The sequence below is a fragment of the Oncorhynchus keta genome, chromosome 2 (genome assembly GCF_023373465.1).
Source record: "Oncorhynchus keta strain PuntledgeMale-10-30-2019 chromosome 2, Oket_V2, whole genome shotgun sequence".
Lineage (NCBI taxonomy): Eukaryota > Metazoa > Chordata > Actinopteri > Salmoniformes > Salmonidae > Oncorhynchus > Oncorhynchus keta.
In genome coordinates this window covers 51,447,637-51,467,915 of record NC_068422.1, presented here as the reverse complement: position 1 = coordinate 51,467,915, position 20,279 = coordinate 51,447,637, and the positions used below count along the sequence as shown (strand labels likewise).

The following is a 20,279-nucleotide window of genomic DNA, read 5'->3' as shown; positions in this document are numbered from 1 at the left end:
CAGACCGAATCTCCTGCGGTGGACGAGTGGTTCAGGTGCGCAGAAGAGGTATGAAACGATGCCCTCATGAGATTTTAGTACGCCATCCACCGTCAGTGAGGCTCCCGTGTTCCAGCCTGGTGATCGTGTCTGGCTCTCCACCAGGAACCTCTCGCTCTGCCTGTCCTCTAAGAAGCTGAGTCCCTGGTTTGTGTGGCCGTTCAAGGTCCTCCGGAGGGTCAACGAGGTAACTTACAGATTACAACTCCCCAATAACTATCGGATCTCACCTTCTTTTCATGTTTCCCTCCTCAGACCAGGGGCCCCTGACCCCTGGCTGATGCCGCCCCCCACAACACCCCTCCGCCTCCCTTGGACATTGAAGAGAACCCTGATAACCCTGCCTATACCGTCAAATCACTTCTGGACTCCCGACGTTGTGGGAGTACCTGATGGACTGGGAGGGGTACAGTCCAGAGGAGCGGTGCTGGGTTCCGGTGGACGACATTCTAGATCCCAACATCAGGACGGCATCGTTCTGTGGAGGGGGTTGGGGGTACTGTCAGGTCTACTCCCGCTCCCCCTCTCCGGCGCTCGACGTCGCCGGTCTACTAAGCACCGGTTCTGGCAACCCATATTTACGCACACCTGCATCTCATCATCAGTCACATCTGGACTTAATTACTCGCTGATGCCCTTTATATGGCACTCTTTTGTTAACAGTTATCAGGCAGTTTTGGTTATGTTTCCTTGTCATACGTTTCTCTTGTATTGTATTGTGCTATGTTGGTTCATATTACACTCACTAACTGCACATGCTTCCTGACTCCCTGCGTCGACGTTACACTTATTCAAAAATGTATTAAATTGTTTTTTTCCCTCATCAATCTACACACAATACCCCATAATGATGAAGCGAAAACAGATTCTCAGTTTTTTGCCAATGTATTAAAAACAGAAATACCTTATTTCCATAAGTATTCAGAACCTTGCTATGAGAATCGAAATTGAGCTCAGGTGCATCTTGTTTCCATTTTTCATCCTTTTTGTTTCTACAACTTCATTGGAGTCTACCTGTGGTAAATTCAATTAATTGGACATGATTTGGAAAGGCCCACACCAGTCTATATAAGGTCCCACAGTTGACAGTGCATGTCAGAGCAAAAACCGAGCCATGAGATCGAAGGAATTCTCTGTAGAGCGACGAGACAGGATTGTGTGTGTCGAGGCACAGGCTACCAAAAAATATCTGCGGCATTGAAGGTCCCCAAGAACTCCCTCATTCTTAAATGGAAGAAGTTTGGAATCACCAAGACTCTTCCTAGGGCTGGCCACCTGGCTAAACTGAGCAATTGGGGGAGAAGGGCATTCTTCAAGGAGGTGACCAAGAACCCGATGGTCACTTTTTTTATATATACTTATTTTTCTCCCCAATTTCATGTCATCCAATTGGTAGTTACAGTCTTGTCCCATTGTTGCAACTCCTATACGGACTTGGGAGAGGCGAAGGTCGAGAGCCGAGCGTCCTCCGAAACACAATCCAACCAAGCCGCACTACTTCTTGACACAAAGCCCGCTTAACCCGGAAGCCAGCCGCACCAATGTGTCGAGGGAAACACCACACACCTGGTGACCATGTCAGAGTGCATTGCGCCCGGCCTTCCACAGGAGTTGCTAGAGTGCGATGGGACAAGAACATCCCTGATGGCCAAATCCTCCCCTAACCCGGATGACGCTGGGCCAATTGTGCGCAGCCCCACGAGTCTCCCTGTCGTGGCCGGCTGCGACCTCTAGCGGCACAGCTAGCACTGCGGTACAATGCCTTAGACCACTGTGCCACTCGAGATGCCCGATGGTCACTCTGACAGAGCTCCAGAGTTCCTCTGTGGAGATGGGAGAACATTCCAGAAGGACTCCACCAATCAGGCCTTTATGGTAGAGTGTTCAGACAGAACAAACTCCTCAGAAAAAGGCACATGACAGCTCACTTGGAGTTACCAAAAGGCACCTAAAGGACTCTAGTCTGATGAATCCAAGGTTGAACTTTTGTCATTATGAGGTATTGTGTGTAAATTGATGAGAAGAACAACAATAATTTAATGCATTTTTAAATAAGGCTTTAACGTAACAAAATGTGGAAAAAGTCAAGGGTATTACAGCAGATTAAGAGGCTCCAGTGGGCACGCGATCACCAACACTGGACAACTGAGGCATGGAAAAACATTGGCAGGTCCGATTGCTTCATGCTGATGGCTGAGTCAGGATTTGGCGTAAACAGCATGAGTCCATGGCCCCATCCTGCCTGGTGTCAACAGTACAGGATGGTGGCGTAATGGTTTGGGGAAGTGTACCTAATAAACTTTCCACTGAGTGCATATTGTATCATCCCAGTCATAGAGTCATTTATAAAATAATCAATGTGTCTTATACTGGGGATGAATCCAATTTAACCTTTGGGGATCAATACAGTTTATTCCTAAATGTAAACCTGTGGAAGCAGCCGAGGGCAGCCACTCCAAACTGTGCCCCTCCGGCCACGGCCCCTGCCCAGCTCTGCTTCAGCACCGCCTGCACCGCACGCACAGCCTCGTGGGGGATGTAATTAAGATGGAATGCCACCTGGACAGACACATTAACAGGATAGTTCAGTCAATAGTGGTGAATCAACAGATAAGTATTTTACCAAATTATCAATTGCGGAATTAATTCAACATAACGGACATATGAAGTCATGGATGGAGAACTATAAATGTAAAGCTTGTTAAGGGGATAGCTTCCTTGAATGACAGGACATTGATAGATTCTGATGCAGATTTTGTGTGTATGTACTTAACAAGTGAAGTTACCTTGTGTGCATGCAAGTGTGTGTGCTTTTGCACGCATGTGTGTGTATGTGCCTACTTGCCCACAGGTGCATGTGTCACTCAACCCACCATCTCTAACATAGAGAAGAACAGTCTGTGTACAGGAGGCGGTTTCTTCGAAACACACTGAGCTAGCTGAGCCAGTGATTGAACAGTCCACTCTAACAGGAAGAAGTTGGCCCTGTTCCATGACCACACAGTCCTGATGGTGCTTAGGATCTGGCTGCAGAAAACACAGTCCTCTGACCGCTGGAAGGAACCCTGGAGCAAACGGAACGCTGATAGGTTCCTTACCGCAGAGCCTGGAAGGACAGCGGTTAAAAATGAGTGAAAAAAAAACATTATTGTGGGAATCTCAAAAGTACTAAGTGCCTTAATCCTCTCATCATCTCCTTCCTGTAATTTGCTCAAAACTGAGAACACATCATAGGAAAATATTTTTGTGCAGACCCTCTGCACTGCGTCTTATGACACAAGGATAGAAAGCCTGAAGCAGAAGGTTAACTAGGCTCAGATAGAAACAGATATGTAAAAGTGTAATAAACTAGGAGCAGTGTTTCCCCTAGGTCGAAGAGAGACAGACACCCCCAAAAAAGGTTCAGTCAATGAGGATTTGTTTCACATAGAAAGACACTGGCTGGGCTGGTTAGTTATAGTGCCTATGACCACTATCCCTACCTGGAAAAATATGTTTGTTTTGTGTTTGATGTTGACTGAGAAGGGGACCGGAAATACATTCCCATGCAGCTGACAAAGTAATATACAGTGCTTTGCGAAAGTATTCGGCCCCCTTGAACTTTGCAACCTTTTGCCACATTTCAGGCTTCAAACATAAAGATATAAAACTGTATTTTTTGTGAAGAATCAACAACAAGTGGGACACAATCATGAAGTGGAACGACATTTATTGGATATTTCAAACTTTTTTAACTAATCAAAAACTGAAAAATTGGGCGTGCAAAATTATTCAGCCCCCTTAAATTAATACTTTGTAGCGCCACCTTTTGCTGCGATTACAGCTGTAAGTCGCTTGGGGTATGTCTCTATCAGTTTTGCACATCGAGAGACTGAAGTTTTTCCCATTCCTCATTGCAAAACAGCCTGAGCTCAGTGAGGTTGGATGGAGAGCATTTGTGAACAGCAGTTTTCAGTTCTTTCCACAGATTCTCGATTGGATTCAGGTCTGGACTTTGACTTGACCATTCTAACACCTGGATATGTTTATTTTTTAACCATTCCATTGTAGATTTTGCTTTATGTTTTGGATCATTGTCTTGTTGGAAGACAAATCTCCGTCCCAGTCTCAGGTCTTTTGCAGACTCCATCAGGTTTTCTTCCAGAATGGTCCTGTATTTGGCTCCATCCATCTTCCCATCAATTTTAACCATCTTCCCTGTCCCTGCTGAAGAAAAGCAGGCCCAAACCATGATGCTGCCACCACCATGTTTGACAGTGGGAATGGTGTGTTCAGGGTGATGAGCTGTGTTGCTTTTACGCCAAACATAACGTTTTTCATTGTTGCCAAAAAGTTCAATTTTGGTTTCATCTGACCAGAGCACCTTCTTCCACATGTTTGGTGTGTCTCCCAAGTGGCTTGTGGCAAACTTTAAACAACACTTTTTATGGATATCTTTAAGAAATGGCTTTCTTCTTGCCACTCTTCCATAAAGGCCAGATTTGTGCAATATACGACTGATTGTTGTCCTATGGACAGAGTCTCCCACCTCAGCTGTAGATCTCTGCAGTTCATCCAGAGTGATCATGGGCCTCTTGGCTGCATCTCTGATCAGTCTTCTCCTTGTATGAGCTGAAAGTTTAGAGGGACGGCCAGGTCTTGGTAGATTTGCAGTGGTCTGATACGCCTTCCATTTCAATATTATCGCTTGCACAGTGCTCCTTGGGATGTTTAAAGCTTGGGAAATCTTTTTGTATCCAAATCCGGCTTTAAACTTCTTCACAACAGAATCTCAGACCTGCCTGGTGTGTTCCTTGTTCTTCATGATGCTCTCTGCGCTTCTAACGGACCTCTGAGACTATCACAGTGCAGGTGCATTTATACGGAGGCTTGATTACACACAGGTGAATTGTATTTATCATCATTAGTCATTTAGGTCAACATTGGATCATTCAGAGATCCTCACTGAACTTCTGAAGAGAGTTTGCTGCACTGAAAGTAAAGGGGCTGAATAATTTTGCACGCCCAATTTTTCAGTTTTTGATTTGTTAAAAAAGTTTGAAATATCCAATAAATGTCGTTCCACTTCATGATTGTGTCCCACTTGTTGTTGATTCTTCACAAAAAAAATACAGTTTTATATCTTTATGTTTGAAGCCTGAAATGTGGCAAAAGGTCACAAAGTTCAAGGGGGCCGAATACTTTCGCAAGGCACTGTATGTGAAAATAATCTTATGGCATACTCAAAGGTCAATTTAAGCAAAGTTATGTTTTAGTTTAGGAACCATTTGTCATGTTTTGCTCAATTCCATAGAGGAATGACGGTTGAACAATTAACTCACAAATAATCTAAACAGGAGAAAATAACCAAGGGAATCGAGTTACGCTCACATAGATTGATAGATAACGAATGTGTTAAGTTGCATAAAAACATTGGGAAAACATCATTATCCGGACGGATAAAGTTTGGAAGCACAGCATTGTCAGAATATTCCGAGATGGTCTTAAGATTTAGGAGCGGGGACATGGATATGTTTGTGGTAAATAAAGATATAAGTAGTAGTTTGTAATAAGATTCATTTTCACCTGTAATGAAAATCATATCACAGACAAATAAGATCATCCTAAAATACCCTTGTCTCAACGCTGGTGAGAGAGGTGCTCCTGTAGGTGATATATGGGCTCTCTGTGTGTGTGTGTGTGTGTGTGTGTGTGTGTGTGTGTGTGTGTGTGTGTGTGTGTGTGTGTGTGTGTGTGTGTGTGTGTGTGTGTGTGTGTGTGTGTGTGTGTGTGTGTGTGTGTGTGTGTGTGTGTGTGTGTGTGTGTGTGTGTGTGTGTGTGTGATAGATGGGTAGCCTCTGTGCGGTGGTGTTTTATGAATGCAGTGTGTCTGTTAACAGAGTTAGGACTGCAGACACTTCATCATCTTGGACATAATCACCTCATGGCTCCTGTTAACCTGAGAGGTGGAGCAAGGGAGGGGAGAAGGGGAAGGAGACACTGTTTGGGGAGTACAAGGGAAGAGTGTGGGAAGGGGTAGAGGAGTGTTTGGAGGTGGGAGGCACACAAGGTTTCCCAGTAACCCACCTACATTTGTTCTTGAAAAGTGTGGGGGAAACGGGGGCAGGAGGGGGGAGAATAAAAGGAAGTGTTTTCTTACCTGTGGTGAGTGAGGGGTCAAACTTGAAGCCAGGTGGCTGAGGGTTAGTGACACAGAGCACCACCTTCAGCTCTGACCTCCCGAACAGACACAAAGACGCTAGCAGAGATAACAGGTCCTCTACTGGACCAAACTCCTCCGCAGGCACACCCTCCTCACACCTGCCATTGTGAAAAATTGGGAATTAATGGCACGGAGAGAGTGTGAAAGAGACACAGTAAAGGGTCTAGATATAAAGTGAAAGATAAAATATTATTTGTAGCCATATATCTGTAAGCAGACAAACTGCAGAGACATAAATAGCATTGTGTTGTGGGCAGAATTGGCTTTAACCCCAAAATAAATCAAATTACATTATGTCTGTTGCACACACCTTTATTCCTGGAAGCCATATTTCCAAGAAATCTGGATAAGTTCCCCTACTGACGCTTTCAATAAAGACAGATGTTTTTACTCTGTCCCTCTCCCTCCCACCTTTAAACACTCCCTTTCTCTCCCTCCTCACCCTCTCTTTCTCCCTCAATTCCCTCCCCCCATCTCCTTCTCTCTAACTCACCGGGTCATGATGGCCTGTAAGACAGTGTATCCATCGTTATTTTCAAGCTCGGTGAACAGAGCAGGGTTGAGCTGGTAGGAGTCTCTGATGAAGCTGAACACTGTGACAGCCACCTCAGCTAAGACTGGAGCTGGGGCACGATCACTGATACGCTGCAGGTTCTGAATACAGATACGTACACAGTTCTTAGCTGAGGAGAGAGTGGAGAAATATATATATATATATATAGAGAGAGAGAGAGAGAGAGAGAGAGAGAGAGAGAGAGAGAGAGAGAGAGAGCAGGGGTTACAGGGTCTATGAATCATACATTGAGTAAATCAAGTATTTAACCATGGAAATACACACCAGACACAATGCCTGAATGCCTTCACCATCACCAAAACAAATCATCCATCATCACCAAAACAAACTGATAATCATCACCAAAGCAAACTGCTCATCATCACCAAAACCATAGCATTAAATAAAACACTAGCACTGTATTATTATTATATTGATTATATTCCAGGCTGTATCACAACCTGCTGTGATTGGGAGTCCCATAAGGCTGTGCACAATTGGCCCAGGGTCGTCCGGGTTAAGGTTTGGCCGGGGTAGGCCATCATTGTAAATAAGACTTTGATCTTAACTGGCTTGCCTAGTTCTTGACGCACCCATCCCGTTAGCGGGATCATTTTCATCAACACCCACAGAATTGCAGGGCGCCAAATTCAAATTAAATTACTAAACATATTTAATTTTCATGAAATCACAAGTGCAATATAGCAAAACACAGCTTAGCTTGTTATTAATCCACCTGGTGTGTCAGATTTCAATACAGCTTTTCGGCGAAAGCATAACAAGCGTTTATGTAAGAACATCTCTCTCAGTAGACAAAATATTACAAACACCTAGCAGCCAAGTAGATTGGTCACGAAAGTCAGAAAAGCAATAGATTAAATCACTTACCTTTGATGATCTTCGGATGTTTGCACTCACGAGATTCCCAGTTACAAAATAAATGTTCCTTTTGTTCCATAAAGATTATTTTTATATCCAAAATACCTCCATTTGTTTGGCGCATTATGTTCAGAAATCCACATGCTCGAGCGGTCATGACATCACAGAAGAAAATTCCAAATAGTATCCGTAATGTTCACAGAAACATGTCAAAAAAATGTATAATCAATCCTCAGGTTGTATTTAAAATATATAATCGATAATATTTCAACCGGGACTCTCGCTTTTTCAATAGGAGAGGGAGAGACAATGGCTGCCCCACTCTGTTGTGCAAGCAAAACACTGACACAATGTTATTTTTTCGCTAATTTTTCAAAATAAAGCCTGAAACTATGTCTAACGACTGTTGACACCTTGAGGAAGCCATGGGGAAAGGAATCTGTTTGATATCCCTTTAAATGGAGCGAAGGCAGGCTATGGAACATGGAGCTTTCAAAATAGAAGCCACTTCCTGGTTTGATTTTCCTCAGGGTTTCGCCTGCAATATCAGTTCTGTTATACTCACCGACAATATTTTGAGTGTTTTCTATCCTAATCTGACAATTATATGCACATTCTAGTTTCTGGGTCTGAGAAATAGGCAGTTTCAAATGGGTATTTTTTTTAGCCAAAAATGAAAATCCTGCCCCCTACACTCAAGAAGTTTTAATTAAATAAAGGTTAAATTAAAAAATGTAAATACAGTGGCACTATTATTGCTTGAAGGGCATTCAGCACGGTAGAATTCAATGGCTATTTCAATCTTACATGTTCAATGTTTGAGCTATTTTTGAAAGCAAAAGTAGAATTGTAAACATTGTTGACATTGTTGAATTCGATTTTCATAATAGCAAGCTAAGACTGATGGTAAGGTTAGCTAAACTAGCAAGTCTGTTTGTTTGGTTACCAAGGCAACTACTGCAGCTACTGTATCTAGTAAACTTGCTAGCTACTTCTTGCGGGAAATGTGTTAAATCATAGCCATGGTATAAAAAGGATAATCAACTATGGGCTCTAGGGGCTATGCATTCTATGGGGAAATAAGCAGCTCTGTGGAAGGTAAATTCCGTTTCACTCCACTAGCGCGTTGCGGAACACATTTCGCACATTCCTGATTTTCCATAGAATGCATAGCCCCTCGTTGATTATCCCTTACATATGTCCTCCATGACCAAAACAAACTGATAACGATCACCAAAACAAACCAGACAACGGTCATGTTCTGTGCTCTGGGCTGTGTATGGGAACAGCTAAGTAGATAATAAGGTCTGAGTGGATATCATGTGAATGTCTACTTCTGTGTTTGTCATGAGACCTGGGGCTTTGGTGAATGCTGCTTCTCTTTATCCACGTTCCTGAGAGAGCAAAATCATCCCATAAGTAAGATGAGTGGTTTTAATGTTCTGGTGATTACTGCATCCCAGCAAACTGGGAACATTCCTATAACATTAGCTAAGATTCCCATTAAGTTATAGTATCTTTTGTCCAACAACCACCACAGAAAATTCCTAAAAATTTATCATTAGGTTTCCTGTTTACGTAATAACACAATGTACCAGTAATGTTTTATCAGAAAACCAAAATTGGTTCTGTGAAAGTTCCTAGAACATTCGTTAGGTCGCAGCACATGTTCTCATAACACAAAAACTGTTCATTTGTGGTGATGATTATAGAATGTTTGTATAAAACTGATGTTGGAAGAACGTTTCTATAACCCAATTAACCTCGAAAAGTCTAAGTCGTCTAAGCTAACATATGGAATTGTTTTTAGATGGTTCAATATTTAGATGGTTCAAAATTCAATATTTTATCAAATAATAACAACAATAAAAAATACATACCTAAATGGGTCCTAAAATTCTAAATCAAATAGCAAAATGATCCATAGTCTTACCATTATGTTTCATTAGGTTGTGGTAACATTGCAGGGACGTGACAAGAGGTATATTTCCAAAACACAAAAACTGTCCAGTTGTACTGACGTTCAGATAATATTTGTATCAGGGTGCACAAAACAGTCCTTTGATGTTGCAAAAATGTTGACAGAACAGCCTTTAAAGGTTCCCAGAACATGTAGTTAGGTTATATGAACAGTGTAGGTACATTACAAGAGATAGGTTCCCAAAACACAAAATATGCTCAGTTGTGATAACATTTTTCTAGGCAAGTCAGATAAGAACAATTTATTATGTACAATGATAAGAACAAATTATTATTTACAATGACGGCCTGCCGGGGAACAGTGGGTTCAGGGGCAGAACCACAGATTTTCACCTTGTCAGCCAGGGGAATTGATCCAGCAACCTTTTGGTTGCTGGTCCAATTCGCTAACCACTAGGATACCTGCCGCCCCAGGTTGCACAGGACATTCCCTTAATGTTGTAAGAATGAAATAAATCAGTTTTTATGATGTTCATATCATATTTGTTTTAGGTTTAATATATTATTCCATTGATGTTCACTCAATATACATTTTACCTTGTCTTGGAGGTTTGTTACTCAAAACATTTCAAGAACATTTATAAAATGATATATTTAAGTTTGACCTAATACTACCACACATTCGCCGCATGCGAAAGCTGATTGGAATACATCCCCATTAATTTTCTCTCCAGATTTTTTTTCAATTTGCATTTGAGGACAGTATTGTAGGTGATATAGACACACATGGCATTTTAATTTAATTTATAGGACATTTGAATAGAATTTTATCATACAAACGCAACCATATTCTTTACACTTCATATGTTGATAACCTGCACATTATTTAATTCATAGGACATTTGAACAGAATTTAATCATATAAACACAACCATATATGTTACACTTATGCTGACAAGCTGCACATTATTTAATTCATAGGACATTTGAACATAATTTATTCCCGCAATGTTTAACCAGGTCTTTTATCCTCTGATCCACAAGGGACCACATTTTCTTTTATCAGTATATAGCAATGGCAGTATGGTCAATCAGCAATTATATGCTTCCCTTTTAGTCTTCTTAGACATAACAAACCCATCGCAATACTGGTAACTAGGTTATTCACCATCAATCACTTCACCCATCCTCTTTATATGCTGTATACTTCTGGGCCCATATTTACAAGGTATCCAAGACTATGAGTGCTGATTTCGGGTTTCACTTTTGCTTTTGCTTTTCAGGTCATGAAAAATAAGCCAGCGGGGACCATATCAATCATCTCAAAGTAGGAATTATATAGGGTGCGTCTTTTAAAGTTGAAGAGTCCATTTTTACACAAAGTTGTATTTTTTACAGTTTCTGCAGTGTTGTAAAGTACTTAAGTAACAATACTTTAAAGTACTACTTAAGTCATTTTTATGGGTATCTGTACTTTACTATTTATATTATTGACAACTTTTACTTTTACTCACTACATTCCTAAAGAAAATATTGTACTTTTTACTCCATACATTTTCCCTGACACCCAAAAGTACATGTTACATTTTGAATGCTTAGCAGGACAGAAAATGGTCCAATTCACACACATCCCTGGTCATCCCCACTGCCTCTGATCTGTCAGACTCATTAAACACAAATGCTTTGTTTGTAAATTATGTCGGAGTGTTGGAGTGGCTGGCTATCCATAAAAAAAACAAGAAAATTGTTCCATCTGGTTTTCTTAATATTAGGATTTTTTTATTATTCGTACTTTTACTTTTGATACTTAAGTATATTTAAAACCGAAAACTTTTAGACTTTTACTCAAGTATATTTTACTGGGTCATTTTCTGTTAGGCTCTATAAGGATGACAACTGGATACTTTTCCCACCACTGCATTTCTGACTGGATTTATACAACTGAACGAAACATACTCTTTTAGTATTTGAGCCTCAATTTCACTTTTTTTTTTCAAAAGAAACATGGTTAAAGAAAATAGTGGATTGAACCTGCAATCTTTGTATCTGCAGCCAGATCATGAACCCTCTGCATCACAAGAGGATAGCTGTGGCCTTGTAATTAAAATGTTCCTTTTCACTTCATTTGCGGTGTACTTATAACACTGCATTTTATGATTTCCTTTCTTCACCACAGGTGTTTAAAGCCTTTAACTCGTATTCTTGTGTATTCATGTCCTTCTTAAATACAGACTCATAACCTTCAAACTACACCACACAAAAATATAAACCCAACATGTAAAGTGTTGGTCCCATGTTTCATGAGCTGAAATAAAAGATCCCAGAAATGTTCCATACGAACAGAAAGCTAATTTCTCTCAAATTTTGAGTACAAATGTGTTTACATTCTTGTTATTGAGCATTTCTCCTTTGCCAAGATAATCCATCCACCTGACAGTTGGGCATATCATGAAGCTGATTAATTACATACAGTGGGCTCCAAAATTACTGGCACCCCGGATTGGCAATGAACAAACAATACTTTAAAAAATATAAACAGTATAATTATAGAGATAAACTCAAAATACCAACTTGTGAGAAATACTGTACTTTATTAATGTTCCAATGGAACACATAATACAATTATTTAATACAAAATACATTTCACCAAAATCAAAGTTTCATAACTATTGGCACTCCTCATTTAGTACTTAGTCATTTAGTGAAACCATCTCTGGCAAGGATAACAGCATGAGTCTTTTCCTGTAATGTTTGACAAGGTTAAGGAGGGATTTTGGACCATTCCTCTATGCAGATCATTTCAAGATCCTTCACATTCATGGGTTTGCATTTATCAACTGCCCTCTTCAACTCAGACCACAGGTTTTCGATTGGATTGAGGTCCAGCGACTGAGATGGCCATGGCAGAACATTGATTTTGTTGTTACATAACCATTTCTGTGTGGATCATGTTTTGGGTCATTGTCTTGTTGGAAAGTCCACATACGGCCAAGTCCCAGCCTTCTGGCAGAGGCAACCAGACTGTCATACAAAATTGCCTGGTACTTGGTGGAATTCATTATGCCATCAATCTTTACCAGTGCCTCTGGACCTCTGGAATTAAAACAGCCCCAAAACATCACTGACCCAACACCATTTTTCACCGTGAGTATGAGGTGCCTCTCCTTGTATGCATCTCTATTTTGACACCAAACATGCCGATGCTGTATCTGACCAAAACGTTACATTTTGGTCTCATCTGACCAGAGCACCTTCTTTCAATCATAATTTAAATGAGGTTTGGCAAACTCCAAGCGCTTGCGTCTGTGTCTTGGGGTCATTAAGGGCTTTTTTCTGGCAACACTTCCAAAGAGCCTGTGGTTGTGAAGGTGGCTGATGGGGTCACCAGGTTTAAAAAAGCACCAAGACGCCACCAAGGTCTGCAATTCTTTCACAGTGATTCTTGGGGATTGTGTTGCTTCTCTCACCATCTTCCTTATTCTGGGGGGAAAATGCATTTGCGTCCTCTACCTGTGAGGTTTTCAACTGTTCCATATTTTTAGAATTTTTTAAATAATTGCCCTGACAGTGCTCAGTGGTATATTCAATAATTTGTGGATCTTCTTGTAGCCATTACCAGATTTATGACGGTCTACGACCGTCTGTCTCTTTTGAACTGCCAGTTCTTTTGTTTTCTTCATGGTGTTGAATGACAAAAGGATATTGCATGCATGTTACCTCATTTTTATACCCTAGTGAAGAAGGAAGTGATAGAATGGCTAAAAATAGTTCCTTAACACTGAGATAAACAGTGAGATAAATAATTTAATTCCTGGTTTAATTTTGGTAGATGTTATTTACAATAATATTTAATTAATAATATTGATTTGGAAGATTTTTAATGAAATCAATAAATGATTTTGTTGGGTTCCATTGAAACATTAATAAAGTAGAGTATTTTTCACGTTGGTATTTTGAGTTTGTCTCTCTACAGTAATTATATTATTTATATTTGTTTAAGTATTGTTAGTGCATTGCCAGTCAGGGGTGCCAGTAATTTTGGAGCCCACTGTAGGTGCAGCTTGTGCTGTAAACAATAAAAGGCTAAAATGTGCAGTTTTGTCACACAACACAATGCAACAGATGTATCAAGTTTTGAGGGAGGGTGCAATTGGCATGCTAATTGCAGGAATGTCCACAGAGCATGTGTATGGCGTTGTGTGGGCGAGCAGTTTGCTGATGTCAAGTTGTGAACAGAATGCTCAATGGTGGTGGTGGGGTTATGGTATTGGAAGAAATAAGCTACAGACAACAAACACAATTGCATTTTATCGACGGCAATTTGAATACACAGAGATACCATGATCAGATTCTGATCCCAATGTCTTGCCATTCATTCACCAACATCACCTCATGTTTCAGCATGATAATGCATGACCCCATGTCGCAAAGATTTGTACACAATTCCTGGAATCTGAAAATGTCCCAGTTCTTCCATGGCCTGCAAACTCACCAGACATCTCACCCAGTCACCCATTGAGCATGTTTGGAATGCTCTGGATTGTGTACAACAGCGTGTTCCATTACCCCCCTCCCCCCCCCAACATCCAGCAACTTCGCAAAGCTGTTGAAGAGGAGTAGAACAACATTCCACAGGCCAAAATCAACAGTCTGATAAAGTCCATGCAAAGGAGATGTGTCGTGATGCATGAGGCAAATTATGGTCATACCAGATATTGACTATTTTTCTGATCCAAACCCCTACCTTCTTTTAAGGTATCTGTGACCAACATATGCATATCTGTATTACCAGTAATGCGAAATCCATAGATTAGAGCCTAATGAATTTATTTCAATTGACTGATTTCCTTATATGAACTATAACTCACTAAAATCTTAGAAGTTCTTGTATATTGCGTTTATATTTCTGTTCAGTAAGAAAATAAGAAAACTATTTAACCTTTTCTCAATTTCCAAATCACATTTTATTGGACTTTCAAAACGTGATGAAGAAGGACAATCATAAAATACCGTGTTACAAGTACACAGGATATGAAGAAAAAAATAACATTTTAATAACTCCAAAATTATGCTCTATGTCCCGATGGGCTTGATAAATAGTGCATAAACTATTGTAAAGGATTAATTGCATGAAGAAATATTAATGGAAATATATACAGTGCATTCGGACAGTATTCAGACCCCTTCCCTTTTTCTGCATTTTGTTACGTTACAGCCGTAATCTAAAATGGATTAAATAAAAAAATGTACTCATCAATCTACACACAACACCTCATACTGACAGAGCAAAAAACGTTTTTTGGAAATCTTTGCAAATTTATTACAAATAAAAAACTGAAATTTCACATTTACATAAGTATTCAGACCCTTTACTCAGTACGTTGTTGAAGCACCTTTGGCTGCGTTTACAACCTCGAGTCTTCTTGGGTATGCTGCTACAAGCTTTGCACACCTGTATTTGGGGAGTTTCTCCCTTTCTTCTCTGCAAATCCTCTCAAGCTCTGTCAGGTTGGTTGAGGAGCGTCGCACAGCTATTTTCCGGTTCCGGTGGAGCGAGCGGTCACACTCGCACTTCGCTCTGCAGGTTGTATAACTTTTTCATTACATTTCATTATAGTACAACGGTTGATTTGTCTAATCTTAGCAATTCTTCTTAGCTAGCTACATAGCCGTCCTTGTATCAAAGATAATTGCATAATTATCGTATTTCGTCGCCCTAACGTAGCCTTCACTGCTATTCGCCCAGGAGCTAGCTAACGCTAGCTAACGCACACAGATTAGCATCACTGTAGTGCTATTCACTCAACTGTACGACTTGATTAGTTTACTGTTAGCTAGCTACATAATCTTAGCAATTCTTCTTAGCTAGCTACATAGCCGTCCTTGTATCAGAGATAATTGCATAATTATCGTATTTCGTATTTCGTCGCCCCTAACGTAGCCTTCACTGCTATTCGCCCAGGAGCTAGCAACGCTAGCTAACGCACACAGATTAGCATCACTGTAGTGCTATTCACTCAACTGTACGACTTGATTAGTTCAGTGTTAGCTAGCTACATAGCTGTCTTTGTTTCCAAGATAATTGTGTAGTTTAGTGTGTGTAGCCTTGGAGTGATTATCTTAATTCACTGAGGTTCGCTAGCCAGCTATTTGTCGTCCTTAACGTAGGAGACTCTGCTAGCTAGCCAACAGCTAACAGCTAACAGCTAGCCAACGTCACCACACGTCTACTGATTCGAATTCAATCACCGGTCAGGGAGTATCACATTTTCATTTCATTACAGTACAACGGTTTGATTTGTTTGATCGTAGCTAGCTACATAGCTAGCTACATAGCCGTCTTTGTTTCAAAGATAATTGTGTAGTCTAGACCGATTTCCTAGGTTAGCTAGCCAGCTATTGTCGCTCTTTAACTCAACGTAACGTAAACAACACTGCTAGCTAGCCAGCTAGCCCCCGAATAGCAGCACTGTAGAAATTATTACACTCAACGGAACGACTTGATTAGTGTAGTGCCAACAACGCAGCTACTGCCAGCTAGCCTACTTTAGCAGTACTGTATCATTTTAATCATTTTAGTCAATAAGATTCTTGCTACGTAAGCTTAACTTTCTGAACATTCGAGACGTGTAGTCCACTTGTCATTCCAATTTCCTTGCATTAGCGTAGCCTTTTCTGTAGCCTGTCAACTATGTGTCTGTCTATCCCTGTTCTCTCCTCTCTGCACAGACCATACAAACGCTCCACACCGCGTGGCCGCGACCACCCTAATCTGGTGGTCCCAGCGCGTACGACCCACGTGGAGTTCCAGGTCTCCGGTAGCCTCTGGAACTGCCGATCTGCGGCCAACAAGGCAGAGTTCATCTCAGCCTATGCCTCCCTCCAGTCCCTTGACTTCTTGGCACTGACGGAAACATGGATCACCACAGATAACACTGCTACTCCTACTGCTCTCTCCTCGTCCGCCCACGTGTTCTCGCACACCCCGTGAGCTTCTGGTCAGCGGGGTGGTGGCACCGGGATCCTCATCTCTCCCAAGTGGTCTTTCTCTCTTTCTCCCTTACCCATCTGTCTATTGCCTCCTTTGAATTCCATGCTGTCACAGTTACCAGCCCTTTCAAGCTTAACATCCTTATCATTTATCGCCCTCCAGGTTCCCTCGGAGAGTTCATCAATGAGCTTGATGCCTTGATAAGCTCCTTTCCTGAGGACGGCTCACCTCTCACAGTTCTGGGCGACTTTAACCTCCCCACGTCTACCTTTGACTCATTCCTCTCTGCCTCCTTCTTTCCACTCCTCTCCTCTTTGACCTCACCCTCTCACCTTCCCCCCTACTCACAAGGCAGGCAATACGCTTGACCTCATCTTTACTAGATGCTGTTCTTCCACTAACCTCATTGCAACTCCTCCAAGTCTCCGACCACTACCTTGTATCCATTTCCCTCTCGCTCTCATCCAACACTTCCCACACTGCCCCTACTGGATGGTATCGCGCCGTCCCAACCTTCGCTCTCTCTCCCCCGCTACTCTCTCCTCTTCCATCCTATCATCTCTTCCCTCTGCTCAAACTTTCTCCAACCTATCTCCTGATTCTGCCTCCTCAACCCTCCTCTCCTCCCTTACTGCATCCTTTGACTCTCTATGTCCCCTATCCTCCAGGCCGGCTCGGTCCTCCCCTCCCGCTCCGTGGCTCGACGACTCATTGCGAGCTCACAGAACAGGGCTCCGGGCAGCCGAGCGGAAATGGAGGAAAACTCGCCTCCCTGCGGACCTGGCATCCTTTCACTCCCTCCTCTCTACATTTTCCTCCTCTGTCTCTGCTGCTAAAGCCACTTTCTACCATTCTAAATTCCAAGCATCTGCCTCTAACCCTATGAAGCTCTTTGCCACCTTCTCCTCCCTCCTGAATCCCCCCCCCTCCCTCCTCCCTCTCTGCAGATGACTTCGTCAACCATTTTGAAAAGAAGGTCGATGACATCCGATCCTCGTTTGCTAAGTCGAACGACACCGCTGGTTCTGCTCACACTGCCCTACCCTATGCTCTGACCTCTTTCTCCCCTCTCTCTCCAGATGAAATCTCGCGTCTTGTGACGGCCGGCCGCCCAACAACCTGCCCGCTTGACCCTATCCCCTCCTCTCTTCTCCAGACCATTTCCGGAGACCTTCTCCCTTACCTCACCTCGCTCATCAACTCATCCCTGACCGCTGGCTACGTCCCTCCTGTCTTCAAGAGAGCGAGAGTTGCACCCTTCTGAAAAAACCTACACTCGATCCCTCCGATGTCAACAACTACAGACCAGTATCCCTTCTCTCTTTTCTCTCCAAAACTCTTGAGCGTGCCGTCCTTGGCCAGCTCTACCGCTATCTCTCTCAGAATGACCTTCTTGATCCAAATCAGTCAGGTTTCAAGACTAGTCATTCAACTGAGACTGCTCTTCTCTGTATCACGGAGGCGCTCCGCACTGCTAAAGCTAACTCTCTCTCCTCTGCTCTCATCCTTCTAGACCTATCGGCTGCCTTCGATACTGTGAACCATCAGATCCTCCTCTCCACCCTCTCCGAGTTGGGCATCTCCGGCGCGGCCCACGCTTGGATTGCGTCCTACCTGACAGGTCGCTCCTACCAGGTGGCGTGGCGAGAATCTGTCTCCTCACCACGCGCTCTCACCACTGGTGTCCCCCTCTCTTATTTTCGCTATACACCAAGTCACTTGGCTCTGTCATAACCTCACATGGTCTCTCCTATCATTGCTATGCAGACGACACACAATTAATCTTCTCCTTTCCCCCTTCTGATGACCAGGTGGCGAATCGCATCTCTGCATGTCTGGCAGACATATCAGTGTGGATGACAGATCACCACCTCAAGCTGAACCTCAGCAAGACGGAGCTCCTCTTCCTCCCGGGGAAGGACTGCCCGTTCCATGATCTCGCCATCACGGTTGACAACTCCATTGTGTCCTCCTCCCAGAGCGCTAAGAACCTTGGCGTGATCCTGGACAACACCCTGACGTTCTCAACTAACATCAAGGCGGTGTCCCGTTCCTGTAGGTTCATGCTCTACAACATCCGCAGAGTACGACCCTGCCTCACACAGGAAGCGGCGCAGGTCCTAATCCAGGCACTTGTCATCTCCCGTCTTGATTACTGCAACTCGCTGTTGGCTGGGCTCCCTGCCTGTGCCATTAAACCCCTACAACTCATCCAGAACGCCGCAGCCCGTCTGGTGTTCAACCTTCCCAAGTTCTCTCACGTCACCCCGCTCCTCCGCTCTCTCCACTGGCTTCCAGTTGAAGCTCGCATCCGCTACAAGACCATGGTGCTCGCCTACGGAGCTGTGAGGGGAACGGCACCTCAGTACCTCCAGGCTCTGATCAGGCCCTACACCCAAACAAGGGCACTGCGTTCATCCACCTCTGGCCTGCTCGCCTCCCTACCACTGAGGAAGTACAGTTCCCGCTCAGCCCAGTCAAAACTGTTCGCTGCTCTGGCCCCCAATGGTGGAACAAACTCCCTCACGACGCCAGGACAGCGGAGTCAATCACCACCTTCCGGAGACACCTGAAACCCCACCTCTTCAAGGAATACCTAGGATAGGGTAAGTAAGGGTAAGTAATCCTTCTCACCCCCCTTCTCCCCCAACAAGATTTAGATGCAAGTGGCTGTTCCACTGGTTGTCATAAGGTGTATGCACCAATTTGTAAGTCGCTCTGGATAAGAGCGTCTGCTAAATGACTTAAATGTAAATGTAAATGTAAAATGTAATGTCTCTCCAAAGATGTTCGATCGGGTTCAAGATCGGGCCCTGGACATTCAGAGACTTATCCCGAAGCCTCTCCTGCGTTGTCTTGGCTGTGTGCTTATAGTCGTTGCCCTGTTGGAAGGTGAACCTTTCGCCCCAGTATGAGGTCCTGAGCGCTCTGGAGCAGGTTTTCATCAAGGATCTCTCTGTACTTTGCTCCGTTCATCTTTCCTTCAATCCTGACTAGTCTCCGAGTCTCTGCCGCTGAAAAACAAAACCACAGCATGATGCTGCCACCACCATGCTTCACTGTAGGGATTCTACCAGGTTTCCTCCACACATGACGCTTGGCATTCAGACCAAAGAGTTCAATCTTGGTTTCAGACCAGAGAATCTTGTTTCTCATGGTCTGAGAGTCTTTAGGTGCCTTTTGGCAAACTCCAAGTGGGCTGTCATGTGTCTTTTACTGAGGTCTGGCCACTCTACCATAAAGGCCTGATTGGTGAAGTGCTGCAGAGATGGTTGTCCTTCTGGAAGGTTCACCCATCTCCACAGAGGAACTTTAAAGCTCTGTCAGAGTGACCGTCGGGCCTTGGTAACCTCCCTGACCAAGGCCCTTCTCCCCCGATTGCTCCGTTTGTCCTGGAGGCCAGCTCTAGGAAGAGTCTTGGTGGTTCCAAAGTTCTTCCATTTAAGAATGATGGAGGCCACTGTGTTATTGGAGACCTTCAATGCTGCATACATTTTTTGGTACCCTTCCCCAGATCGGTGCCTCGACACTAGCTCAGGCAGTTAACCCACTGTTCCTAGGCTGTCATTGAAAATAAGAATTTGTTCTTAACTGACTTGCCTAGTTAAATAAAGGTAAAATAAAATAAAAACGGGATCCACCTGAGCTTATTTTCGAGTCTCATAGCAAAGGGTCTGAATACTTATGTAAATAAG

General features: G+C 43.0%; 1 protein-coding gene across 4 annotated transcripts in view; it reads right to left on the bottom strand.

The window, feature by feature from the left end:
* wdfy4 (WDFY family member 4) overlaps positions 1-20,279 on the bottom strand; it is a 201,020-nt gene that overhangs the window by 144,016 nt on the left and 36,725 nt on the right. For all 4 annotated transcript variants that reach the window (XR_008078773.1, XM_052478455.1, XM_052478453.1 and 1 more), the window contains 4 exons: positions 6,735-6,924; positions 6,179-6,339; positions 2,913-3,145; positions 2,468-2,598 (listed from right to left, as the gene is read on the bottom strand). Coding sequence is in view for 3 of the 4 variants with exons in the window: in XM_052478455.1 (XP_052334415.1) it covers positions 2,468-2,598; positions 2,913-3,145; positions 6,179-6,339; positions 6,735-6,924 (715 nt within the window). In the remaining variant the exon portion in view is untranslated. The remainder of the gene's footprint in view (positions 1-2,467; positions 2,599-2,912; positions 3,146-6,178; positions 6,340-6,734; positions 6,925-20,279) is intronic.